Source organism: Stegastes partitus, unplaced genomic scaffold (assembly GCF_000690725.1).
Source record: "Stegastes partitus isolate 25-593 unplaced genomic scaffold, Stegastes_partitus-1.0.2 Scaffold425, whole genome shotgun sequence".
NCBI lineage: Eukaryota > Metazoa > Chordata > Actinopteri > Pomacentridae > Stegastes > Stegastes partitus.
This window is the reverse complement of record NW_007578156.1, coordinates 422,680-449,457: the sequence shown is the minus strand read 5'-3', so window position 1 is coordinate 449,457 and position 26,778 is coordinate 422,680. Positions and strand designations below refer to the sequence as shown.

The 26,778-nt window shown below is 41.0% G+C and overlaps 3 protein-coding genes across 3 annotated transcripts in view; 2 read left to right on the top strand and 1 right to left on the bottom strand.

Moving 5' to 3' along the window:
• The window catches only part of ap1g2 (adaptor related protein complex 1 subunit gamma 2), a 20,703-nt gene extending 3,433 nt beyond the window's left edge, over positions 1 to 17,270 (top strand). Inside the window, 19 exon segments of the mRNA XM_008286019.1 lie at positions 143 to 153; positions 674 to 841; positions 931 to 1,007; positions 1,097 to 1,192; positions 2,355 to 2,435; positions 3,818 to 3,916; positions 4,013 to 4,068; positions 4,880 to 4,993; positions 6,512 to 6,652; positions 7,127 to 7,181; positions 9,309 to 9,431; positions 10,995 to 11,084; positions 11,599 to 11,726; positions 12,054 to 12,158; positions 12,280 to 12,427; positions 13,032 to 13,194; positions 13,655 to 13,806; positions 15,600 to 15,698; positions 15,915 to 17,270. Coding sequence (XP_008284241.1) covers positions 143 to 153; positions 674 to 841; positions 931 to 1,007; positions 1,097 to 1,192; positions 2,355 to 2,435; positions 3,818 to 3,916; positions 4,013 to 4,068; positions 4,880 to 4,993; positions 6,512 to 6,652; positions 7,127 to 7,181; positions 9,309 to 9,431; positions 10,995 to 11,084; positions 11,599 to 11,726; positions 12,054 to 12,158; positions 12,280 to 12,427; positions 13,032 to 13,194; positions 13,655 to 13,806; positions 15,600 to 15,698; positions 15,915 to 16,007 — 1,999 coding nt within the window. The 3' untranslated portion in view covers positions 16,008 to 17,270.
• Positions 17,271 to 17,340: 70 nt separating this feature from the next.
• nedd8l (NEDD8 ubiquitin like modifier, like) lies at positions 17,341 to 20,081 on the bottom strand. Its single transcript, XM_008286018.1, has 4 exons — positions 19,934 to 20,081; positions 18,050 to 18,097; positions 17,860 to 17,942; positions 17,341 to 17,766 (listed from the first exon to the last, which is right to left on the bottom strand). Exons 1-4 carry the CDS (start codon positions 19,949 to 19,951, stop codon positions 17,640 to 17,642), a joined length of 276 nt encoding a protein of 91 aa, XP_008284240.1. The 5' UTR covers positions 19,952 to 20,081; the 3' UTR covers positions 17,341 to 17,639.
• Positions 20,082 to 21,966: 1,885 nt separating this feature from the next.
• LOC103360312 (zona pellucida sperm-binding protein 3-like) lies at positions 21,967 to 24,802 on the top strand. The gene is made up of 9 exons (XM_008286017.1): positions 21,967 to 22,033; positions 22,123 to 22,307; positions 22,382 to 22,485; positions 22,563 to 22,654; positions 22,729 to 22,909; positions 22,984 to 23,089; positions 23,170 to 23,258; positions 24,490 to 24,581; positions 24,681 to 24,802. Exons 1-9 carry the CDS (start codon positions 21,967 to 21,969, stop codon positions 24,800 to 24,802), a joined length of 1,038 nt encoding a protein of 345 aa, XP_008284239.1.
• The last annotated feature ends 1,976 nt before the right edge of the window (positions 24,803 to 26,778 follow it).

Sequence of the window (26,778 nt, the reverse complement as noted above, 5' to 3'; positions counted from 1 at the left end):
CGGGTGTGCATTATAGCTAGACCAATGTGATGCTGAGATTGTGTCATTGCTACATTTACACTGTTGTAAAAGATAAATCAAGCAGTGTTAGACATCACACCTAGAAAATAGTATGACTTAAAAACAACAATGTTGGGCACAGTGTTATATCTGGTTGTGATCCATTTTAGGAGCCGACCGATGTGTTTTTTGTTGTTGAGGAGCCCAATAACGAATATTTGGAACTGATATATTTAGAATTACACAAACTCTAGCATAAGACATTATTGAGTTGTTCTTGTTTATTTGGGTTTAACGTATGTAAAAAGAAAAAAAATTGCTATTTATTCTACATTTTTTTATTGTGCTTGACGTGTAACCAGTCAGATAGAGTTGTGAGCTGGACATTGCTCAAAATGAGAGAATGACTAAAGGCAGAGAGGGGCCAGAGTAGCACATTGTAAATGAATTAATTTTATTGTGAGTCAGGTAAACAAAACAACAATCTTGTTAATTGGTAAAATGCTGTATACAGGATTTGACAGTTAGCCAGGCTGCTAATAGCTCAACTCCAGATCCATTTGTGCAGGCGTTCAGATAAATCTCCTCATCCAGTACGAGACAGTATGATTTATTGTTTATTGCCTGTTTAAGCCTGAACAGACTCCAGACCCTTCATAAGCAGTAACAGTAGAATCCCACTGTCATGTACTCAGTGCAGCCGTGATGTAATGCTGCTGATGACTTGCTCCGCTGTTCTTTCAGGCTGCTCTATGCGCCGTTCACATTGTGAGAAAAGTCCACGATCTGGGGGAGCTGTTTGCACCCGCTGCCCGCTCCCTCCTCTCTGAGAAGAACCACGGTCAGTAGACCTTAATGACATGTAGAGCTCATCCCAACTGTTTCCTATTTGTCTCCATTCTGTCTTTATTCTTCACCATTTGTCCTCAGGTGTGTTACACGGTGCTGTGGTGCTCATCACTGAGCTGTGTGAACGCAACCCAGAAACACTGGAGCGGTTCAGAAAGGTGGGAGAAACACACACACAAACCCTGATCTGATGATTTCAGCGTCTCCACGTGTGTTTTGTAACAAGTTTATGCTGTTTGTATTCCAGACAGTTCCAGATCTGGTTCAGATCATGAAAGGTCTGGTCATCTCGGGTTATTCTCCAGAACACGATGTGGCAGGAATCAGCGATCCCTTTCTACAGGTCAGCCTTCATTTCACTCGCTTCTTGTGCAGCACAGCTACCGAAATACATGGTTAATGTTGTCATACTGCATGCTCTGCAATATGACACGGCACCACACCTCTGCTGTTTCTAGAAACACAGCAGCTGAACCGAAACAGTTTGTTTTAATGATTTACTTTCCTTCATTAGTCTGTACAAATAAAATTACTCTTATTATTATTATCTACTGGGCTGCAAGGTGGAGCGGTGGTTAGCACCGATGCCTTGCAGCTAGAAGGTCGCCCGTTCACGTCCCGGTGAGGACACCCGGGATCTTTCTGCGTGGATTTTGCATGTTCTCTCTCATGTTCTCTCCGGGTTCTGTGGCTTCCTCCCACACAGTCCAAAGTCCAAGGTTAATTGGTGATCCTAAATTGTCCGTAGGTGTGAATGTGAGTGTGCTTGGTTGTCTGTCTCTAAGTGTAGCCCTGTGATAGACTGGTTACCTGTCCATTGCTGCCCTGAGTCAGCTGGGATAGACTCCAGCCCCCCACGACCCTCGTGAGGATTAAGCGGTGTATAGATAATGGATGGATGGATATATTATTATTAGTAGTATTATCCTGATTTCAGTTTTATTATAGCCACAGTTAACAGTTAACATCTAACACTGGACTTAAATATTTGCAGCACAACAAGGGAAACTAAACTGAGGTCATTCAAAATATGGAATATGTGTATGATGTACATAATATGAAGTGGGCAAAAATGTAGAAAAACTATTATGTAAAAAAAATACACAGTGTATAACATGACTTGCATATATCCAGTCTGCATGATTGTATATTTTTATTGGCACAGCACTGGATTTCTGCACATAGTCGGGTCTGTGCAACAACATTTTTTTTTTCCTATCCCAGTATGTTGTACTGTATTAATAAATCAGAAACATTTTTGGTTGATTTAAAGTTGATTTAAGGTTGTATGTGACTTACTTTTTAAACAACTACCTTGTGTTTCTTCATGGCTCAGATCCTAAATTAGTGCACTATAATTAATTGTTCATGTTTTTTCAGCTCATGTCTTTCTCACCAACACACACACAGGTTCACGGTCTCCTCCCTCCCTCTGCTTCTGCTGATTCGATGTACCAAAATAACTTGTTGTCCATCTGTTCCCTCTCTCCTGCCTCCATCCCCAGGTACGCATCTTGAGGTTGCTGAGAATCCTCGGGCGCAACAACGAAGCGGCGAGTGACGCCATGAACGACCTCCTCGCTCAGGTTTGTTTGCTGTTATTTTTCTGTTCTTTGTTCCTTCTCTGTAAAAGAAGAAAAAAAAAAAGATTTTTCAGTACTGCAAAATCAGCTGCCTCCCAACTTCTGTTGATAAAGTTTCTGGAGGCGTCACTTCTCTCTTTGTTCAGACTGATTCATCAGTGACGGATGTTTTGTTTTATTCCCGTCAACCTGAAACATGCATCGCCTCCTGTGTGCCAGAGGATTTTCCTCTGGAAAGACTGCCATGGGAAAAAAAAAAAACTGCTATAACTCTTATGACCTCACAAAAGAGGAAACACTTTGCTGCCTGTTAAATGTTAATCTGTTGCAATAGAGAGAAAGGGTGGATTTGTCCAGGATGTCTTTCTGAGAGAAGTACTAAAGTAACAGCTTATTTATAGTATGGCAGTGAACAAAAAAAGCTTTGAATGTTGAACGGTTTGACAGGTTTAATCTGTGGAATTCTTATTGAACATACAGTCGTCCTCAAATGTGTTCATACCCTCCCATTAAAGAAGGAAGACAACAGCTGTCACTGAAATAAATTGAAATTGACAAAAGTAATAATAAATTTAAATGTAATGAAAATCATGACATAGCTTTTGAATTGTGGTTTAACAGAAATCTAATAATAATAATAATAATAATAATAAGCAAACAAGCATGATGGGACCCATGAACTAATATTCTACTGAACAACCCTTTGAGCCAATCACTGCAATCAAGTGTTTTCTGTAACTCTCAGTCAGTCTTCTGCACCTGTTGACAGGTGTTTGGATTTCACTGCTCATCAGCAAAGTGCTCTAATTTATCCAGGACAGTTTTTTAAATTATGCTTTTTAACCACAATTCAAAAGCAATGTCTTCTTTCACTAAATTATAATTTAGCATTTTTTAAAAATTTATTATTGCTTTTTACATTTTCATGTTATTTGTGTGACTATTGTGAATTTTGCCTTTTCTTTGATGGAAGGTTGTGAATACGTTGGAGGACGACTGTATGAGAGACTTCCATAAGTTGATAAAGGAGCTTCCTCATTTCTCACAGCGGCCTGAGCTCTCTATTTTTGACCCTACTTATGTTACACACAACTTTAACCCAAAAATATAGAAGCATTTCGTTTTGCTGAAAATGAGTAAACATATGAATAACTGATTACCACTAGATGTTGAACATGGGGAGGAAAGATAGACCTGAGTTTGTTTTCACAAGCCTGACCTCAGAGTGGGTGTTCAATGTAGCTCATTTACATGTTGACTCATTGCTGTCAGTTTATAGTAGCAGGAAAACAAAAATGAATATTAATTCAAACAGATCTTTTCATATCTGTTTCACATAAATGAATATATTTTTTTTGTACTCGTGTGTGGGATTTGTCATCCAGGTGGCGACCAACACTGACAGCACTAAGACTGTGGGTAATGCTGTGCTGTACGAGACAGTTCTCACCGTACTGGACATCAAGTCAGAGAGCGGCCTCAGGGTGAGAGACTAGTCACACTTCTCATCACGTCAGTACACAGGGAATAATGACACCTAATTATTTTATTGAATGCACTTCGATGTCCTTGTGCCACAGGTTCTGGCTGTGAACATCCTGGGAAGATTCCTCCTCAACAACGACAGGAACATTCGGTCAGTGCTGCTTTTCCTTCCCCCTGCGTTACTTCCTCACCACAGTCCTGTTTCTCTTTCCCTTTCTGTCCCTCCCTCCCTCCTTTCTCTCTTATCTCTCAGGGTCATTTCACCTTTTCCATTCCACAAGGCCGACGGCAAACTCGCTGCAGCCAAAGACAGGAAACCCTCCCAACAGGCTGTAATCGTCTGAGCTGACTAATTACTTTCCCCAGAGTTTTTCCTCCAGAGCCACACCAGAAGGTCACTGTCTGTCTTTTCATGCTGATCTCTCAATTTCAGGCCATGTCATCTTTCAGCGGGCGCTGTGGAGGCCTGATGCAGCTTCCTTGGGGTTTTGTTGTGCTACTATTTTTTTGAGGTTGTCTCCATCTGGACCTTGTGGGCAGACAGGTCTGTCTGGTTTTCACCTGCGGGGCCCCTGGTTCTGTCTGTGCCTGGGTGACAGTAATAGGACTGGTTTATTCCTGCGAAACCTGCCCTACGAGATACCATCTCTCCTGTGCCCACATAAATACTTTATCAGTTCATGAGTTATTTCAAGTGGGAAGATAAATTATTTATCCTGGCAAGCTGAGAAAATTAAGTTTGTACAGCAGCGCTGTTCATTTATCTTTACTGTCAGCTGAGGGTTTGACATTTTTCTAAATGTAATTTAATACCTTATTCATTTAAATATATTTTACTACACGACAGATTAAGTCTAACTGACCTTGGTGAAGACCCCAGGGAGTTCAGCTTAACACGGTTTTATCATAATGCCGTCTGAAACTTGAAATCTTTATTTTGCCGATCCTGTGTCTCTGTCCAGGTATATCGCAATGACATCTCTTCAGAGGATTGTGGGGACAGACCATAATGCAGTGCAGCGTCACCGGGGAACCATAGTGGACTGTCTGAAGGACCAGGATGCTTCTGTCAAGCGGTAACGTTTGCTGCTTCTCTCCTTGTCAGCTGGTGTTTCACAGATGTTCAGTCAACTTGTGAGTGTGAGGTCATGGTTTTACAATGTCAGCCCCAAACGTGTGTTATGAGAGATTCTCTATAAGGATGGGGTTTCTTTTTTTGTGTTTGTGACAGTTTTTAATGGCTCACATGAGTAGCCATTCTAAACTATTCTACTCCTGTAGAAGTAAAAGCGACCTGGCAGCATCAGCGTTCTGTATTTTGATTGGATGGCAGCAGGGTACGACTCCCCCACTGTGGGTACTGGCTACCTCCAATTTCTAAATCCACAGGAGTACATTTCAGATTGTGTGCAGAGCATACGTTCTCCTAAATGTTGTGCTTTTGTGGCTGGGGTGGGTCAGAGGTCCAGACTAACTTGTTGACTGGTAGCAGTGGTGCGACCATCTTTCACAGTTGATGTACATGATGGTCGCACCTCTCCAGCCTGGTATTAACCAACCTTGCACGCTAATAAATAGTTACTTTTCATACTCTAGTTTTGCATTGCATTGATGGAAGGGTTTGATAGTGACCTCTGACTACATTTTTGCAAAATCTTTATCAGATTATTATCAATAAAATTTGGTTGGCAGTCTTTTCCTGCAAGTTGTCTGATATCACTCCTGTAAAATGGACACAGGCTCAACTCTGTATTGATTGACACTACAATGTACTATTGTTCCCTAAATGCCTCACATGCAGGCTACAGTAGATGCTGCTAGGCGGTGTGTGACCAAAACTTAGTTTGAAAAGAGTGAAATGAAATCATGGACATAACATGACACGGGCTGTTTCCGTGTGTGGTTTTAAATGTTAATACTGCAGTCATGTTCTTTTAATTTTAAGAAGCCAAAATCATGACTAGTTTTCATTTAATTTGCTCTAGTAAGTAGTCTCCTTCTCCACCAGCCTGCTCCTCTCTCTCAGCTGTAGATAATTTTATCTTTGGAACATGCTAACAGCTAAATAGTTTGTTTCATGCATCAGGTAGGGCCAGTGAAGCAGAAAAAGCATGACTTTCACCACTTTGACTAACACAGGAAGCCTGCGCCGGCTGGAGGGACTCAGAAACAGCCTAACGATCACCATGCGCTTGCACAAAAACGGCAGCATCACACATCAAACCGTGAAACTGTTGCTTCATGTTTCTCTTTATTGATCTGTTTGTTCTCTGCTTGTGGAGAGTTGTGTTATTAAAAGTAACTGGATAACTGTAAAATTAGCTCCTGCATTTTAGCTCCTGTCTTGTCAGCTACCTTGTGAATTCCAGCCTCACTGATGAGGATGGTAATAATGCAATACGCAGCTGATCCCCTGTGGAGAGATGCTTATCATGTAACAATGTGACAATACAGACAGGCGGGTGTGTTGCAGGGTGTATTTTCCTGCTCTGAAAATTCTTCAACAAACACACCGACATAAACAACACAGAGTCAAAGGACTGGCCTGCATCTACTTTATTATTAACATTGATCCTGTTCTCCCGCCCATCTAGCCGTGCACTGGAGCTCTCCTTGGCTCTGGTGTCAGCTACCAACATCCGCTCCATGATGAAGGAACTGCTCCTCTTCCTCTCCTCCTGCCCCCCTGAGCTCAAATCTCAAGCTGCCAGCGGCATTTTTAATGCTGCTGAAAGGTGCGTGAAGACAAGTCAATGTGCACATTCAATACTTCAATGCATACACAACCTATCAATGCATGCAAGCACACATTTTGCACATTTATGCATGCGTATCCGTTTAGTGCACTGTCTTGTGCCAAGCTGGGATTGGTGTTGTTGTAAAGAAAATAAAGACAGTGGTGCCAAAATGTGATGCAACTGTTCAAGCGTTGAGGCGAAAACAAAAAGTCTCTGTGCCTGAGATACACACTGTATGTAGCCACATGTCTCACTCTGTGTCTGTCTCCACTCTCGGCGACACTTCTGTGTCTTTAACTGGCACTCTTACACTGAATAGCCTTCTGTGTCTTTAGTTCACACCAGTCGTCGACTTGATGCACTTCTCTGTTTGCGTGTCTGTGAGTGTGCAGTAAGAGGATATAGATGCAATAACGCGTGTTCCCCCTCAAGCACCACTGAGTTAGCTGTGTGTGTCTCTGTCTCTGTCAGGTATGCTCCCTCCCAGCGCTGGCACATTGACACCATCCTGCATGTCCTCACCACGGTAAATACAGACTGAGACACTGCCTCCTATGGGGGTTCCTCCTTCACAACTCTTTTAAGGTTCTCTAAGGCAGTCTTTAATGCTCTGTGCCTTAGTGTAGAGACCACAGACCTGATATGTTGTGCACCACTTCTGTACAAATCCTAGAGGCAGGATGAGGCCTGAAAGTGTCACTTGTTTTAATGTTCTTCATGTTATAAAAGCAAAACAATAGCAGACTTTCTTTATATACCCCTTTTAAGTTAAAAAGTTGTTTACAGGACAAAAATAAAAATTTAAAAAAAAATAGTGCAGAAATGATGATAAAACAGTTTTAAAATTGCAGGGGGAAGAAAATGTGCAAAAAAAAAGCACATATACAAAGGACTAAAAGAAGAAAAAGCAATAACAATTGACCTTCTGTACCCTGTAATCTACCAGCAGCTGTCAAAGGCATGCTATCTTCCAAAATCCTACCATTTATTAGAGTCAGAAACTGTAAAAACTAAAATAATCATCAGATTTCTACCTTTTAGTCTGTCCCTGAAATAATTATGTGAGACGTCCAAACTTAAGAAATCCAAGTTTAAGAAATCTAAGCTTAACAAATGTAAGCTTAAGTTTGTGATTTTTGATGAACATCGCTTTATTGCCCAGGTCACATTTAAAATTTGCCAAAGAAAGGAAGCCTTTCACATCTGATTCTGTAACAAACTTAAATTCCATGCTGTTTGGTGAAAACTGAGAAGCCATGACTGACTGAGCTGTGTAAGAAATTCAGGGACTTTTTGGTCAAAATAGGATGAACTGCAGGCTGTGTTTACACCGGACAAGTAGGGGAAGAAAGATAGAAATACATTTGAGAGATTGAGAGAAAAATAAAGCATACTTAAGGAGTAAAATAAATGCAAGAGGAGGAGCAAGTTTACAGCAAGTTGTTGTAAGATACATTCAGCATGGTGAAACGAGTTGATATGCAGTCGTGTGAAAAATGCTGAATTTGTAAAACTTTGTGTACTGTAGAGCTGCCATTTTTCTTTGCAGTAATGGTAACACCTGCGAGCACTTGGAGCACATGTGTTGATTCAGATTTTTTTGCAACAATTTTTGAAAAATAAGTAATCAAAGAACCAGAACTTTAACTGGCATTATGAATGAGTCACACTAAACAGAAAACATTTTTGAGTTCTCTCTACTTCTAGTCATGGTTGCGCTGTTTCCATAGAAGTGCAGGACTGTATATTGCAGTAAAAAATGAGCCCACAGTGAGTGAAAATGTGACAAGATTTTTAAAAATGCCTAAAAACTTCTTCGGGTCCAGAGGGTTAATTCCAATATTCAATCAACAAAATATGAGTTAATGGAATGCATTTGTATCAGATAGGTTTTTAGAAGTGACGTAAACGATAGAAGTGAATTCAGACCGCTCACACTGTGAACATGCATTTATGAAGATATGTTTTTAAGAGGGATTTAAAAGAGGATAAAGAGTTTGCCCGTCTAATCTCCTCGGGGAGTGTCACCATTGGTCCACAGCATAGATTGCAGAGGCCAACAGAGCTTCGCCTGAGGACCTCGTTTTGTAACAGGGCGCATAAAGTGTCAGAAGATCTGAGATATATTTGAGTGTGAGTTAAGAGTGGGTCTTAGGAGATTATCAATAATATCATGAAAGGAATTCTAAAATGTACTCAGAGCCAATGATGAGAGGCTAAAATAGGAGTAGTCTGCTCTCTTTTTTGTTTGTTTTTGGTGGAGTCTGGCTGCTACAGTTTGGATAAGTTGTAATTGATTAACTGATGTGTTCAGACTTGACACACATAGAGAAGATGAAACAAAAGTATGGCTGACATGAAGAGTCTAGCTAAGAGAATAAATAAAACCCACATGATTGCTGTAAAAGCTAATGCCCAAACTAATCCTTTGCTGATGATGGTGGGTAGAAGAAACGTATGGACAGAGTAATGATGGAGATGTGGCATGAATTAAGAGTCAGCTCAGTTTGGTTAATGTCTTTTATGATGTGTATGAATTGCTGTGAAAATGTCTGCTTCCTGAAGTTACTGTAAGAAAACGCAGTGTGACCCAAATACCTGGATCAGCCGTCGAGCTAATGGTGTTTGGTGTTTGCGATTCCCACTCTGCCAGGCAGGGGGCGACGTAAGAGACGAAACAGTGCCCAACCTGATCCAGCTCATCACCAACACCTCGGAGCTGCACTGTTACACCGTCCACAAGCTGTACCGGGCTCTGCTCACCGACATCTCTCAGGTCTGTGTAGTTTCTGTTCTCACTGCTGCTCTCCAGAGCTTTGGGAAGATTGGATTATGACTTTATTGTTTATTGATCCACAAAGAGTCCCCAGACTGCTGAGTGACCCAGACCGTGAAACAGTTTGTCTTTCTCACAATAAATCTGATATCAATAAATAAGAGTGGCAGCACCTGAGCAGCAGTCGTCAGAACAAAACAATAAAGTCATAAAAAGGTAATGATGTAAATTTGTGAGGAAAACACGATCAGACTTTGCTCAGCTATTCAACAGAGTCCAGTGAAAGGGGAACTGTTCACTCCACTGAAGGCAGCTCTGATGTAGTTTCAGATAGAGCAAAGGAAACGTGATGAAGTCAGTCAAAACATGAGCCTGGTTCCTTGATTGTGACTTCACCCTAAAAATCCAAATCCATTCCCTGTTGTTTGTTCTACAAATAGACACATATTCATTTGAATATTCATCATCAGAGATTGTGATAGACTAATTAAAATCCCTCCATGGTTGTTGATTTAACACCTCAAAACGCACTTTTGTGTATTAAAGTTAACTTTTTTATTCCATAAAAATAATCCCTTTTAGTCCTAAAATGGCTTACATGTAAAATTCAAGCCTGTCTGTCTGCCCACCCCTCCTCAGTTACTGCAGCTTCAGCACACCAGCTCACCTATAACTCTGCTCAAACACTGTAGAACTACTCTACATGATGGCAAGTTGTATTATTGAAGTGATTCAGCTGTAAATGTTTGAACTAAAAGAAGAATAACGATACAGAAAGTTCCACCCTGCAAGTCGACAGGAATGATTCTACTGGCCATTAAAAACACGACATCGTCAACCATGAATTAGAGACGTATTGGATATGGAAAGCTTCATTTTATAATTCAAATCATGAAATGGGGGCTGCAAGGTGGCTCAGTGGTTAGCATCATTGCCTCGCAGCTAGAAGGTTGCTGGTTTGCGTCCTAGTGAGGACACCCGGGATCTTTCTGCATGGAGTTTGCATGTTCTCCCCGTGCAGCATGGGTTCTCTCAGGGTTCTCCGTCCCACGAGTCCAAAAACATGTTGAGGTTAACTGGTGATTCTAAATTATCCGTAGGTGTGAATATGAGTGTGCTTGGTTGTCTGTGTAGCCCTGTGATAGACTGGTGAAGCAGTGTATAGATGATGGATGAATGGATGAAAATCATGAAATGGAATTTGTGCATAAATGTCACAATTACGCTTTGAGACAGTTTTGCTCGTATAGAAATGTCTTCTGCTGTCGTCCTGAGCCACACAGAGCTGCTTCGGTTCTACTACAGTAAGAACAGCTAGGCTTTCAGTTTGAAACCGGCTGATGCAACCAGATTTATTTTTGGATCCAAGTCAGATGAGCAGCCATGTACTCATCTGCAGCGCGCTGCAGTTTCCCATCTTCCGACATATGAACGTGCTGTGAATTTGGGGGGAAATTGGCCCTTATGTTTTAAATCTGCCCATCTGACGAAAACTTCAAGTAATATTCAGCAACTGTAATTTACTGCGTGAGTAATGTGTGGACGCAATATTTGTCCGTGCAGCAATCTCTGGTCCAGGTGGCCTGCTGGTGTATAGGAGAGTACGGAGACCTGCTGCTGAGAGGAGAGTGTCAGGAGACCGAACCTGTGCAGGTACACCGAGCACGACAAACACTCGTTTATGTTTTCATATCTAAACACGCTGTTGTTTACTGATCGTTTCTACAGCTGATTAAATTCAACCTATTGCTAAATTGTAATAACTCTTGCATTTTCAGTTCGAAATACCCATTTCTGAAAAATACCTCAGCACAAAGAAAATGATATATTTTAAACGTTTGGCTGCAACTACAGCTGATTGCAAATAAGCAGAAGATCAAAGTAATCAGGATGCGCAATATTAAGTTTCAGGGCGGAAAAAGAAATTCAAATTTAATCAACTAAATGTTCAAGTAGTTCAACTATTTTTTTCTTGATGATTGAGTAAAGTAAAAGCTGTCTGATCTTCATACAGTAAATATGAAAGATAAATTAACTGTAACCCTCTCTATCTGCTGAACACTTGCTGTCATACTTGTAAAAAGGTGCCAGTAAGGCGACTGTAGTTTTTGGATTAGAAAAATGTAAAGCGTCTTTCAGAGCCTGCGTTCACGTGTTTCTCCATCAGGTCACAGAGGATGATGTCCTGGACGCCTTGGAAACGGTTCTACAGTCCCACATGTCGTCCCCGGCGACCAGAGGCTTTGCTCTCACGGCCACCATGAAACTGAGCACCCGCATCACTGATAACGTCGAGTAAGAAGCACTGTTTTACATTTACAGCACACAGTGACCAGATGCAGCTGAAGTGCACTAATAAGCCACTGTGTCTGTTTCAAAGATTGTTTTTTCTCTTTGGTAACATAAAAAAAACACTATTATTACTCAAGAATTTGCATTTTTGTGTGTTAAGTCTTAGCTACATGTTTCCTGTAGCAGAGTTTTGTGGATCTAACATCTGTTTACAAGGAGTTCTTTGGAAAATACTCCTGATTAAGATCACATGCAGTTGTAGTAGTTGCAGCATTTACCCAATAGTCGCCTAACTGCTTCTCTTCCTCTTCATCACTTTGCTCCTGCTAGTCGCATCAGAAGCATCGTCAGCATCTACGGCAGCTGTATAGATGTGGAGCTCCAGCAGAGGGCAGTTGAATACAATGCTCTGTTCAAAAAATATGACCACATGAGGTACACAACACAAGTCGACCTTTTGTTTTCTTTATATGCATTATTTTTGGCCCTATTATTTCCCCTATGGAGCGGAGCTATTTTGGCCTTTTACATATTGTGATGGTGCTTCTCTCCACAGGGCAGCAGTGCTGGAGAGGATGCCTGTGATCGAAAAGAACTCTCCGGGTCACACCAACGGGGAGTCGACAAAGGAGGCCGTGAAGGAGATCCAACCTGCCAAAGTCAAACAGGCGGAGACGCTGCTGCCACAACAGCCCACTAACCAGGTACAGGATGAAGATACGCTCCACATGCTTAGTCAGGGCCACGTTTATGACTCCTTGAAGAGATTATAAATCCTGTTTCTCAGTGTCTAACCTCGTTTCGGTGGCTCCCAGGTAATTTTAATATTTTAATTACACATTTTTCAACATCACCATGTCAGACCCTGAGTTAAACCCTACTTAACTGAGATTTAAATGTTTTATAGTTTCACAGATTTAAAATTAAGCTGAAACCTGCACAAGCAGTAAGCTGGTAGATATTTGCATGTGACACATTACACTTCATTTTGCGGTGACATTACTGTACCTTCTGTCAGAGGCTGTCCATCATAAATATTGGCCTCGTTTACTGAAGGACACTGTTAACAGTTAGCTCTTGTGCCAACCAGCAAATTTTATCCCTCCTCCACCATCTATACTTTTTCCCTGCATGTGTTTTTGTGCAAAACCAGTTCCAGCAAAGTAAAGCTAACTGACTTAACAGCAGCGTACTGCTGATGTCTCTCACTTCTCTTTTAACCAGGTGTTACAGTACAAGAGAGTTTCTTCAGTTCAGTTATCCATCACATGTAGATGCATAAGTTCCCTGTGGTTTTCTGTCTTCCAGGTGTGTGATCTCCTGGACCTGCTGGGAGGCTCTGAGGAGCCTCTGCAGCCCAACTCAGCAGCAGGCAGCACAGTCCCCGTCCTGCCCATCAGCACAAGCAGCACTGCTGGAGGAGACCTGCTGGATCTGTTGGGAGGCTTGGAGCCCGCTCCACTCACACCAGGTCAGCTGTTAACACCTGCAGAGGCTGCCAAGGGGAAAGAAACAAAAAATGAGGAAATGATTTTGAACATGAAACTAAGACTGAGAATGTTCAGGAAACTGAAACTTGTCTTCAGTGCTCTGAATCAGGCCAGTAGATAGACAGTAGTAGGGCTGGTCTGAATAGTAATGTCTGGTCTCCTGATATTCGGCCCAATTAGTGACGAATATCCCGAATATTTGGGAGGGAGAGGGGAGCGAATATTCAGAGATCAAAATTGCTACCCCGATACCAGCACAGCGACCGAATATTCGGATATTCGGGTCCAGCCCTAGTAGATAGTCTCCCTAAAGTGACTGTAATTATGAGACAACAGGTGGATGACGCTGCAGTTTAAGTTTTTACTTCAAGGGACTGTTGTTTTGTGATGTTGTTTTGAATCAGTGCAACATTTTCTAACGTGGTTGTTCTCCATCCGTAGCTCCAGCAGTGACAGTGTACGAGAAAGGCGGTGTGACTTTAACACTCAGCAGTGAGAAACAGTCAGACTCGGGACTAATGGTGACACTCACAGCCTCCAACTCCACTGACTCAGACATCAGCAGCTTCACCCTGCAGGCTGCAGTGCCCAAGGTTTGTAGCGCAGCCGGTAATAAAACACACCGTCCTGTTTATCATCCGCAGACAAGCTTTACTGTCCAGCAGGCTTTCTCTGCCGGCAGCCGGTATCAGAAACTGACCTTGGGTTCAGATACGAGGGACTGTCGAGCTACTCGTTAATGTGTCACCAGATACATTTTCAGTGTAAGATGCACAATCAGGTAATCATCAGAAAATTTACTGACAGGATGAGATTTTGCATTTTAATCTGAGATCGGTGCACTAAGTGATGCAGCAGATTCCTGCCTCATTGTGCGATTTTTCTGTTAAGGATGGAAAGCAGTTCGACGGTTTCACCACATTTGACCATTTTGTGTTGTGTTGTGTTGAGCTGCTACTGCCGTTGTAGGAGGTTGGGTTGTTACGGACTTGAGAAGAAATAGTATTTTTTTTTAATTTTTTTTTTGCAGTTCATTTTGACCTAGTTTTTAGAGTAAATATTAGATTAGATGAGATTAGATTAGATTGCATTTTATTTTTCACCACAAATGGGGAAACTCACTTGTTACAGCAGCATGGATCCAGGAAAGAGCACAAAAAAGTAACAGGAAGAAAAGAGAAAAAAAAAAAACAACAAATAGGAAGAGCTGAGAAATGTAATGCAATAGAGCTACACACACACACACACTATATATATATATATACACGATAGATCCATATAATGGATACTATGAACTTCCATCCATTCATTATCTATACACCGCTTAATCCTCACTAGGGTTGTGGGGGGGCTGGAGTCTATCCCAGCAGACTCAGGGTGAAGACAGGTCACCAGTCTATCACAGGGCTACACTTAGAGACAGACAACCAAGCACACTCACATTCACACCTACGGACAATTTAGAATCACTAATTAACCTCAACATGTTTTTGGACTGTGTGGGAGGAAGCTGGAGAACCTGGAGAGAACCCACACTGCACGGGGAGAACATGGAGACTCCATGCAGAAAGATCCTGGGTGTCCTCACCGGGACGCGAAACAGCGACCTTCTAGCTGCAAGTGCTAACCACTGAGCCACCTTGCAGCCCAACCCAATAAATAAAAAAGATAAATAAAATAAAATATGGTACACTATAATAATTATTGCACATAAGGAAGATAAATTGCACACAGTACGGCAGGGGTGGGCAATCCTGGTCCTGGAGGGCCACAATCCTGCATGTTTTAGATGTTTCCTTCTTCCAACACACCTGATTCACATGATCAGGATCGTTATCAGGCTTCTGCAGAGCTTGATGATGAGCTGATCATTTCAGTCAGGTGTTTTGGAAGAGGGACACATCTAAAACACGCAGGACTGTGGCCCTCCAGGACCAGGATTGCCCACCCCTGCAGTACGGGGTATATTACACGTGAGAAAACCTGGGTATAATATTATATATAAATATCTACATTTCTACAGTTTTAGGTTTTTCAAAATCGAGTTAAATACAACAATAAAATCAAAATATTGGATTCAGAGAAGAAGGATTTTGTATTTCTCCACTGTGATTTTACTGCTGGCAGTGGAGCAGAAAATGTGACATTCATAGAAATATTAACTGAGCAACAGAATGAGTAAATCTACACGTACCGCCTGTCCAATCAAACATGTCTTTGATTGTGGGGGTTTTGGACTGGAGTGTTTCCTGGCCTGCTGCTGCTCGGTGTCCGTTTTAGCCTCCGTAATGCTGTCGTTGGTCGACATCAGTGCAGCAAATAGAAGTGAACAACACGTGTGTTTTGGTGCTTTTAACTTCAAAGCTTCATTTGATCCCCCTCGCAGAGCGTCCAGTTACACATGAAGGCCCCCAGCGGGGACTTTCTTCCTGCACGAGGCGCAGCTAAAGTGACCCAGATGGTGGTCCTCAACAACCCAAACAAGGTGGGTCTGCAAAACACACACAACAAAGCTGGCATTCCACATTCAAGGTTGTCCTTATTTTCTATCAAATCTTATCAGTCGTCTGCCAATCAGACTGAAAAATAGACTTAATCTTCTCTTAAAAACATGTGAAGCATCTTGTAGTAATGTTCTAGGTTGTGTTTGCAGCACAGCCTGTTCCAGCAGCATGTATCTAAGTCCTGACTCTACCTCCAGGTTAATCTGAAAATGAGGATCCGCGTCTCGTACACCAGCCAAGGATCAGCTGTTCAGGATACAGTCCAGGTCGACTCCTTCCCCGAACACTGACGGCAGCCAGTCGGTGCAACAACAACAACATCAGTGTGGATGAATCAGCAGGCGTCGCCTCCGTCTGACGGAGTCTTTCTGCCGTCACGCCCTCCACGCTGCCATCCGAACTGCTCTCTCTCAGAAAGCTGAATCTGTTGTTTTTATGTCTAAGGAACTCTGTACTTTCACAGGAGTATTTTTCCCCCTCTTCTGGAACTGAAATACTAATATAATTATAAGCACAGACTTTGGAATTTGCAGGTGTATAATGGACAAAGTGAAGGAGGGATTCCAGTCACAGCTGTACATACAGATGTTGTCCATTAGGTACCATTCAGGGTTTTTGTTTACAAGCTGCTACAGCCGATTGTATTCAGTGTTTCACTCCATAATGACACATATTTAGTGGCTTCTGTCAGTCGGTGTAACCTACTAGATCAACTTTGCCCACACATCACTCCACGTATACTCCTGTTTAAAGTAGGTGAACACTAACGAATGAGCCACTGATATGAAGCTGTTGTATCCGGAACACTTGATTTTATTGTGGAATACATGGCTTTGAAGGGTGGAGGATTTTAAACACAACCTTATGTGCTGCACTCATGTGTCTTCTGTTGATTCCTTTTATTTTCTTGCCTCATTCAACTGAGCAGCTCAGAATACCCAAGTATCCATTTCCTTCTTCATTCCTGTGCCTTTCATCCCCTCTTAAGATGTAATTATATTTAGCTTCAGAGACGACTGAGAATATTTAAATGTAAATTATGATCCCTCATACGAGCAACACCTAATTTTCCCCTGACATAAATCCCATTGTCTATTGTTTACAAAGGCTCCTAACAGACTTATTTTATTTTCTCAAGACTGTGTACAGTAATGCAAGAACAAACAGAGGCACGACGCTACCTACAAGATGTATATTTTAGATATTATACATAGAAGCACAACTAAGAGTCTATGGAGAACACAGCCATAATGTAATACAACCCCCTGTTGTTTAAAAAAAAAAAAAGAAAAAAGAAAAAGGTGGCTGTGAAAAAAACCTTTTAGTGAAGCGAGAATTAAACTCATTTCATAATCGCAGGCCTCGTTTAAAAACACTCAGCAACGGTGCTCCAAATGGATTTCAGTGGAATTTCTACCAGACTGTTTCATATCACTACCTTGACTAAAATGTAGAGAAAAAAAAAAAAAAGACCAGAAGGAAATATTCTGTCAGCTGTTTAGTCTTTGAATCTTCATTCTCGTGTTATTTTCTAATAAAAACCGTTTTCAGAATCCTCGGCGGTGACTTTTCTTGGTGTGTGTGTGCGTGTGTGTGTGCGTACATCAGAGGACGACGCTTCAGTCAACTTCAGCATTTATTCACAAGCAAAAAAAGACCACAGTGTTCTCAAACTGTCTCTTGTACTGTATGGGTGCCTGCATCAGCTGGTCAAACTCAGAAAGCCAATGTGGGTTTACAAAAACATCTACAAAGGAATGAGAACGTCCTTTTCTTTTTTCTTTTTTAATCAGTTGGTTGGTTGATTTTTTTTTCTTTTGCCCAGGAACGTGGGATTTCAGATTTCTGCGCTGTAACAAGGTTAGACGGTGACAGACACCTAAAGCGTTGGCACTCAGCTGGCCCCCCATGACGACAGCGACTCATGACGAGGAGGAGACGTGTATGCAGCGACGACTGTGGAGCTCTGATCCTCCTCTTAGCGCCAACACGAGGTGGAGCACCGAGCCTCCCTGGATCTTGTAGTCTGCTGCCGTCTTCTCATCGTTCCTGAGGGCGAGAATACACATGAGGGTTTATAGGGAGACCAATCCAAATACTGCAGATAAAAAAAAAATAATTAAAAATCCAAGAGGAGCTCACATCTGTTTTCCACTGTAGATGAGTCTTTGTTGCTGCGGGGGAATCCCTTCCTTCTCCTCCACCCTTTCTTTAATTCGCTCCACCTTGATCGACACAAAAAGCGAGAGATTTTAGAAAAGTGCCCGCTGAGTCAGTCGTACTTGCGTTTGTTAATGGGATGGTGCGGGACGACGCGTTTGGAGCTTGTCACCTTGTCTGTGGGCTCAATGTCGATTTCTATTTCTTTTCCGGTGAGAGTCTGAAACATAATGGGAAAATAATTACAACAGCCGCCTTCTTCTGGGTTTTGAAATGTCACAATCTGCATTAGACAAGGACTTTTTATTTAACACAAAGCAGAATAAACACAACGACATTTGATTTGCTTTTATGTGTCAGCTGTATTACTACTGCAAATATTTTTAACAGTCTGTTTTGATTAAAGTTAGCTGACAGATGTCTATTTCTCTCTGCCATCCTTTTCTCTCTCCCCTTCACCCTCAGCCCAACCAGTCGAGGCAGACAGCAGGCCTCCCTGAGCCTGGTTCTGTTGAAGGTTTCTTGCTGGTAAAGGGGAGTTTTTTCCTTCCCACTGTCCCCACGGCGTTCAGATGGAATCATATTATTTTTCTGCTTTTTCTTTGTAATATAATGTTGCACGGTCTTGAGCTTTCTATGTGAAGTGCTCTGAGATGCGTGATGTTGTAAAAGAGTAAAGAAACCAGAAGATATTCAAACTGAGAATTTTGGCGATTGATTTATCGGTTGACAACTAACTGATCCGTCATTGCGGCTCTGCTTGACACAAAACCAGAGAGAAGTTCGAGAGCAGACAGATGACTCAGCTGTTTCTTCTCTCAATCGGCTACATCGTGGTTGGGTACCTTGTAAAAGCATAAAAACTGCTGGCCAGCATGCAAAGTGTATCTATGGGCGACTTGTCACTAGAGCCAAACAATGAATTGATTTATGTTTGGAGTTTGCATCTGAAACAATGCAATTAGCAAATAATAAAAAATCATTTAAAAAAAAAAAGCAGTTTAGGCTAAACATTATGCAGCAATTATTACTTGTACTTGATTGCAGAATGTGCAATATGTCTACAACATTCCCCGATGAAAGCCTTCAAACCAAAGGTCACAGGACTTTTGTAGTTATCATAGCCGGGCTCTGGAACAGTTCCATATTAAATCATGTAATTACAGTATCGGCAATTTCTCTTAGTGGGGTCATAACTTCATTTCTAGATTATTCGGATTATTCTCCATAATTAATAACACAGTAGCCTGAATGTCTAAATTAGTAGTTCTGTAATAGTACTGTGGAGTCTTAGCCTTAATAATATATGCTAGTCTGGTAAAACTGAATGCTATATAATCGTTTCTAGGGTTTTAATCCATAATATTTCTACTACTGGGGTAAATTCACCTCATAAGTAACACTGGAGCTTCTTAACTTTAACATTTCTCATGTTTGGGTTCATTCTTAATGCCAATTCTGCTTTTTACTGGGATCGTAGCTCAACTGCTGGTTCTATGTGTGGTATATGTGCTACATCAGTAATCTGACTTGACTTAAGTTAAAGATCAGTTCATATTTTTTATGGTGTTAAATATATTATACAATAAATATGAGACTGAGGCTTAAATGAATTGCTATAATCAGCACACTTGTCAGAAAAATCGTAACTACTTTCCCCTCCCAAATCGTCCAGCCTGACTCGTCACGTCTTCTGTCAACATTAGTTCACAGATAAGAAGAATCACTGATTTTATGGGAACGTAAAGCACCCAGACCGGCTAACATTCTGCTTTAATGACATTTAAGTTGCAGTAAGTTAGCATGCTACCTGCTCAGTGGCGAGCGGAGTCAAATTAAAGCAGGCGAGCAGATATCTGGCACCTTCCTTGTAGCCGTAAGATGCTTATACTTTTGTAGCACACATTAAAATGCATGTAAATTGGTTTTATTTTGCCTCAGGCCTTAGAGAAAAAACGAGCGGACCGGTCAGTCACATTAGCGGCTGTTAGCAGCGGCGGCTCCATTAAGAGCTGCGGTGGAGTTTAAGTGTGAATAAAAATCAGACATTTCTTACCTTAACTTTGATCAACATGCTGACTGGAGAATATACTACAATTAGAAAGTGTATCAACTGCTCAGTGAGCGAAACACTTGCCAAATTGACGAATAACAACCTGCTTGTCGAGCTAACTTGACTTTACTTCCTGTGTAGCGCGCTCACAGTCCGGGCGTGACGGCGTAACACTGCACCAGCACGAAGGTTCCGCACTGAAGAGGAACAGAAGAAACTCACAGCAGAGTTCATGTAGACAGAAATATTTAGATAAAGATAAACAAATAAAGCTTACTGCAGATTATATTTGGTCAGAAGTGTTTAGATCCAGATAAATAAATAATATGGATCAGTCATTACATTTTAGATACCAGTGCTGCTCCACCATCTTAGATTTAAGTATTTGTTATTTGAGATCCAAAACTAAGTTCTTCAAAATATTCTGGCTGAATGTTCACAATTTTTATATGATTTCAGACGTGGAGTTGTTTTGTTCATAATTTACTGCGATCTGCATGTCGTCATCATCAGCTTCTCTGTTCAATGTTCATTTCAAGTACATCCATGATCTATTCACTGCTTAATCTTCACTAGAGTCATGGGGGGCTGGAGTCTATCCCAGCTGACTCAGGGTGAAGGCAGGGGACACCCTGGACAGGTCGCCAATCTATCACAGGGCTACACTTAGAGCCAGACAACCAAGCACACTCACATTCACACCTACAGACAATTTAGAATCACCAATTAACCTCAACATCAACATGCTCAAGGTTTTGACATGTTTTTGGACCTTGTGGGAGGAAGGCCGAGAACCCGGAGAGAACATGCAAATTCCACGCAGAAAGATCCGGCGACCTTCTTGTTGGGAGGCAACGGTGCTAACCACTGCTCCACCTTGCAGCCCCATTTCTAGTATATGTATGTGAATGTTCAATAAGGCAAAATAACCCTTGAATATTGCTAAACTTCAGCATGAAGGCAACATGGAAGCAACCTGTAACTTTGCACATGTAAAGACAAAATGTAGACCCCAATGCACACCAGTATTTGTCGTCCCGTGAATTAATCCACATCATTGTTTTGACATGTCAAAATAGCAAAAAACTAGAACATTGGCTTGCCACATATCAAATATGACTGATGTTAGAAGCTTTAAAAGTTGATAAAATGTTGACCAGAGACAGTACTTTTAGAAGGAAATATGGATGCATGCATGAAAAAGAACATACATGCTTACAGGAACTCTCTAGGACATCAATACCATCATTTAATTTATTTTTTTTTCCTCTCCCTTTTTTAAGGGCCAGTAATTAAAAATCTGGCATCTGCTGGAGCAATCTGACTGTTTGGATTTGGTGGAACCCAATCTGTCTGCATCCTCATCAAATTTCATGGCTGTGAGAATTATATTTACGGAGATATTGAACCCTAAATATGACCTCCCGCGAAGATGATTTGTTTTCATTATTATTATTCAAAATAGAGATATAAAAGGAATAGGAAATTCTTAAAATTCAGCATAAATGTTTTATAAATCTTTGTTTTTGGCCCTAAAGAACATGAAGATTATGAAGATTTAACAAAATCTGAGACAGTGGAGCAACATATTTTGAACTGACATGGACTGACCCATATATGAGCTGCATAATTTTATACAACATGTTAAATGATTGGATTGTTATTAAAGCTACAAAAGCACATAAGGAGCATTTTAACTGTTGCTGGTTGAGATGGAGTTAGTTTCATGTATGTGACTGTTGTTGAGAGGTTTAAACTGAAACCCATCCGATAAATGTTGAGTAAAATGTACGGCAAAGTAGAAATATAAAGGACAAGAACAATCAAAGCACAGAAATCAAAATAGTACCTTGCTATGTCCCATCTTTGCATTTGGAAATTGTCAAAGTGGACAGTAATTATGAGAAGGCACAAAACATGAAGACTACATGAGAAGAAAGTGCAGCTCTGCTTTCACACAGATGTTGGTGATTCAGCTGATTAGGCAGGAAGTCTATAAAGTGCTTCGGTTCCACAGGGTTCTGGATCATTTAGTCATGGTGACTCATCTGTACCTCGGTGTGATAGTTCTGGCTGTTTTTGCAACAACCGTTGCAAACGCAGGTAATTTTTCGCACATGCATGTAGATGCTTTCCAACCGTGTGCGCTTGTTTTTTTTCAGAAACTGACGATCATGAGCATTTGTGTACAGATATCAAGTTTGAATGTGGGAAAAACAGCGTAAGCGTCACATGGAAGATCAGTCCGGAGCTGGTGCCGTACGCAGCTCGACTCTTCCTGGGAAACTGCATGCCATCCGAGTTACAAGTTCTGCCCACTGGAGCCGGGGAGGCCAAGTTCAACTACCGGTTTGACGACTGCAAGTTTAAAAAAATGGTAATGAAGCTGCAATATTTGACCATAATACCTTTCAGCTGCTCGCTTTACTAACCAGCTTCCCTTCTCTACAGATGAAAGGGAAACACATCATCTATCAAAATGAACTGAGCTACAGGCCACAGGCAAAATCGAAGCCTGCAGTCTTTGTGTTTCCCATCAAATGTATTTATAAAAGGTAGAAAGTCCTTTTTGGTTAAAATTCCATTGAAATGAATGAACTGTGAGCTGAGGAACCTCGCTGTTGTATTTCAGACCTGAGGGCTGGGTTCCCCCTTTCTTGAACCCTGGATCAGGTGTTTCTGACGGTCACAGTGGGCTGGTCTTCCACATGGCGCTCCTCAACGGTAGGTCCTCGCTCTGCCGAATAAAACACAAGATAATCAAAGATGCTTTTCTGAGACTCTACACTTCCTCACAGAGCAAATGACGGGCATAGCAAAGACAAACATCATCACTCTGGGCTCATTCATGCCAATATGGGCAGCAGTGGAGCAGAAGTCCCATCAGCCACTGCTGCTGCTCATGGAGGAATGTGTTGCCGCCACCACGGCAGAGCTGCACTACGGCAGCCAAGTTTACCCCCTCATCAGCAATAAGGGGTAAGGTCAGATGCTGCTTAATCTGTAGGCGGCGTAGCGCAAGAGATGCTAATGTGAAGTTTAAATTCCTGTAGGTGTCTTTTGGAGAGCGTCAGAGGAAGCTCCAAGTTCTTGCCTCGGTATCACTCTTCAGCCATCATCCTCCACCTCCAGTCCTTCAAGTTTGGTCTCGGAGAGGAGGTGAGGGAGCAAAAAGTGACTGGCTTTGGGAATGTTTTTTCTTTTTAAATTGATTTTGACTGAAGTTTTGTGCTCCTCAGGTGTACATCCACTGTAAACTGGTGGCATGGGACCCTGAAAGACTTGATGAAACCAAGAAAGCTTGTCATTTTGTCAAGGAAAAGGCGAGGTAATGATGGTTTAAAGGGGTAATCCCCAAAATGGGCCTCAGGAGACCAAGTGGGGGTTTTGAGGAGATTTCCAAAAATCAAATATTTACTAGAAATGGCACATTTAGTCAGAACTACTACAAAAGATAACACATTTACATTTAATCACCTCCATGTATAGTTGGGGTTTATAAGTTTCTGGGGCTGTTATTTTGAGGTTCAAGGGCTAAAATGTTTTGGCACCCCTGGTTTGACCCTAAAACCCACTTTTATGTTTGACACAAACAAAATTACACCATTTATTAGAGAAAGAAATTGTAAAAACAGAAGGAATAATTTGAGCTTCAAAAAATTTCTTTTCTAAATGAGAAAATCTGATGGATTTGAACGAATCATGTGTGACTTTGGGTTTTATCTCAGAAAAACAAACAAATCTGAGCTTTAAGTTGCGGTATTTCATGAAAGACACATTCCACACGTCTCCATTTAAAAAATTGCCCAAAATTAAGCTTTTGCAGTAATGTTGTTTAAAAAAAAAAAAAGAAAAAAAAAACTACAAATAATAGGCCATAACTGACTCAGCCAGACAGTGATGTAACACATTCAGGGGCTTCTCAGCTGAACTGCAGAACAGATGGGAGACCAGGGTGGAAACAGTTTAGTTTAAAGCAAGTTTTGAAGTCTGTAAAATTAATTAATTCTTGCCATAAGTTGGATAAAATGATGAATGTCACTCATATCTGTGTACAAAGTATAATGTAGCTAAATCCATGGGGCGATTAGCTTAGCATAAAGACGGTAGCACTGACACTTGCAAAGCCTGGCTTTACTCAAAGTGAGAAAAATACAAGCATCAGAAGACTAAAGCTGAATTAACAAAGTTTTTCTATGTATTTTATCTGTGCATAAATAGAAATGGTAAAATAATGGGAAAGTAGCTGTCCTGGCCATTACCTGGAAGGCCTTTTTTTTTTTTTTTAATTAAATGACCCATTTCTAGTGAACTAGTTGTGCATCTGATCTCTTAAAAATAAATCTCTGAAAGGGAATCTCCCAAAATCTCAAAGTATTTCTTAATTTTATTCGTGCTGTACTCATGTAAAATCCACAAACTGCTTTCATGGGAGGAATATAGAAAAGCAGATGTCTAAATATAGAGTTTTAATGTAAACTGCTGTTATGTCTTTTCTGTGTGTGTTTTACCAACCCTGTGCTGGTATAATTGCTCGCTGTGTTTGCTGCTTCCCTCAGCTGGGAACTCCTCGATGACCCACCTCAGAGTTCCCTCTGCAGCTGCTGTGATTCAACCTGCAAGTCTCGGTCCAAGAGAGGAGTTCACTGGGGTATCATTTGTATGCTAACTTGAACATTTTTTTAGATGTTGGTTGCTTTTGGGAAAAAAAAAAAAAATCCTTATTTCATCTGATTTCTCCCACTTGCAGCATCCGACAGCTTGAGTCACAACTCTGTGGTGGGGCCGCTCATCATCGTGGACCGGTCTGACACGAAGGCCAACAGCACCTTAGTGGGGTCTGGCTCTGCAGCTGATGTTCAGGTGCAATAATCTACCATCATGAATTTATGTTTTTTTGTCCTACAGATTGGAAGTTTGCATCCCACTGGACATGAGGTGAAGTTTTGATATTTTGTCTTAACAGGAGAAGCTCAGTCCAAAGTGACAGCGACTCCGGAGCAGCAGCAGACGGGCCAGCGACAGAGGGACTCAACCTTTAGATCTACAAAACAAGGACATCGGCATCACACGATCTCTGTTTTTGTTTGCAGATTTATTAGAGCCTGCATCAGTAATTGTCACACTGCATGTAGTCTCATGATTTAAATAAATCAGATGTAAACCCCTTTTTGTGATTTGGTTCCTTCTTGTATGGTTTATCAGTAAACACCAGCTCATAGTTTAATGCTGCTGTTTGTCAGCTTGGATCATTACTTTTGGTGGCCACAAAATCACAAAACTTGGCTGTTTCAAGGCAGCAACTGTCACATTTTTTTGTTTTGTTTAAATGTGTGGATTTGCTCCTATAAATACAAACTTTTGTTTAAAGGGCAGTAGTGGAAATATTCAGATTCCTTAGTTTAGAAGTACAAATACAATGTAAAGTCTTGTATGCCCTGCATTTATATATATAAATCCAACTTAAGTAGAAGTATGTGAGGATTTACAAGTATTTAAAGTACTGGTCTGATCCCTCAGATTAACAGTGAAGCATCAGCATGTTGTTGCTCAGATGGAGCTAGTTTGAACTACTTAGTTTTTCTGTAATCTATTTTTTTTTTTTGATGAGATGTTTGCTCATTTGAGTATGTATTGAAATTAAACTGAGGGAAAAGAAAACACTATTTGCTGGAGCTGGTAGCACCTCAGACATGTGGTGTGACCAAGATTACACACTGCTTTTTTTTAGGATGTCAGAATTAAAAAAAAAAAAAAAAAGAAGAAGCTTGGAAGCCACTGGTTTAATCTTTAACTGTGTTCCAAAAGCTTGATTGTACAATTAATACAATCTTCATCTTAAAAAGTAAATGTCTCATTCGTGTGGTGGAGTAAAAATACAGTATTTCAGTGTAAAGTAGCGTTAAATGGCTCTACTCAAGAAAGCACCTCAAAGTGGCACCTAAATGCAGCACTACAGTGAATGTACTTAATGACTTTCCACACCTGCCCTCATGTACCGGTCTTTGTGGGTCATGTGATTTAAAGGATGCAACCCCTTAAATTTAGACATTTTTCTTTCACACATCTCACAACTGTCTCACATTTGTCTTCAAGTGTCAGACCAAGCTGAATCTCTCTCCACAGATTAATCAGATTCAGGAGCAGATATGAAAGTGAGAATGTCAGTCTATGTGGTTTTGTGTAGCAATGAGATGAAAAAATTCTGATTTCGGACACTTTTCAAAGGAGAGGGCTGGACTTTTTCTGCTTTATATACATAAATGCTGGATAATGGTAAGTCTTAGGTTGTTTTTTTTAAGGAGGTTGCTGTTTTGTCCTGATGATGCTGTGCACATTGACATACACTGCTCAAAAAAATTAAAAGAACACTTAATTCTTATCTCATTTTGTTCTCATTAGTTACACAATGTGTATCACTGATTGGACAGTGGAAAACAAAATGTTTAACCCACTGACGGGGGGATAAACAATCACTTCCTAAGTAGACAGATCAATATCCCAGAACTTTAGTTGAATTGATGTTATACTGTGTTGATTAAGTGTTCCCTTAATGTTTTTGAGCTGTATACCTCACACATACTGCAGCTCCCAATTTAACCATTATTTCAAGCCTGCAGCTTGGTTGCAAGTAAAATGCTATGACTTTGACTTTAGGGCTGAGTTTAATACCATAAACAATAAACCATATACCTGCTTTTCTTTTTCATGTGTCACTTCTTAATGCTTGTTCATGACTACAACGACATGTAAACCTTCTGTTTTAAAATGAATCTGCTTCCTGTTGCAATTACACTGATGGATGCCGCAGCTGGATCTGTTGATACACACCAGGTGAAAGAAGTTTC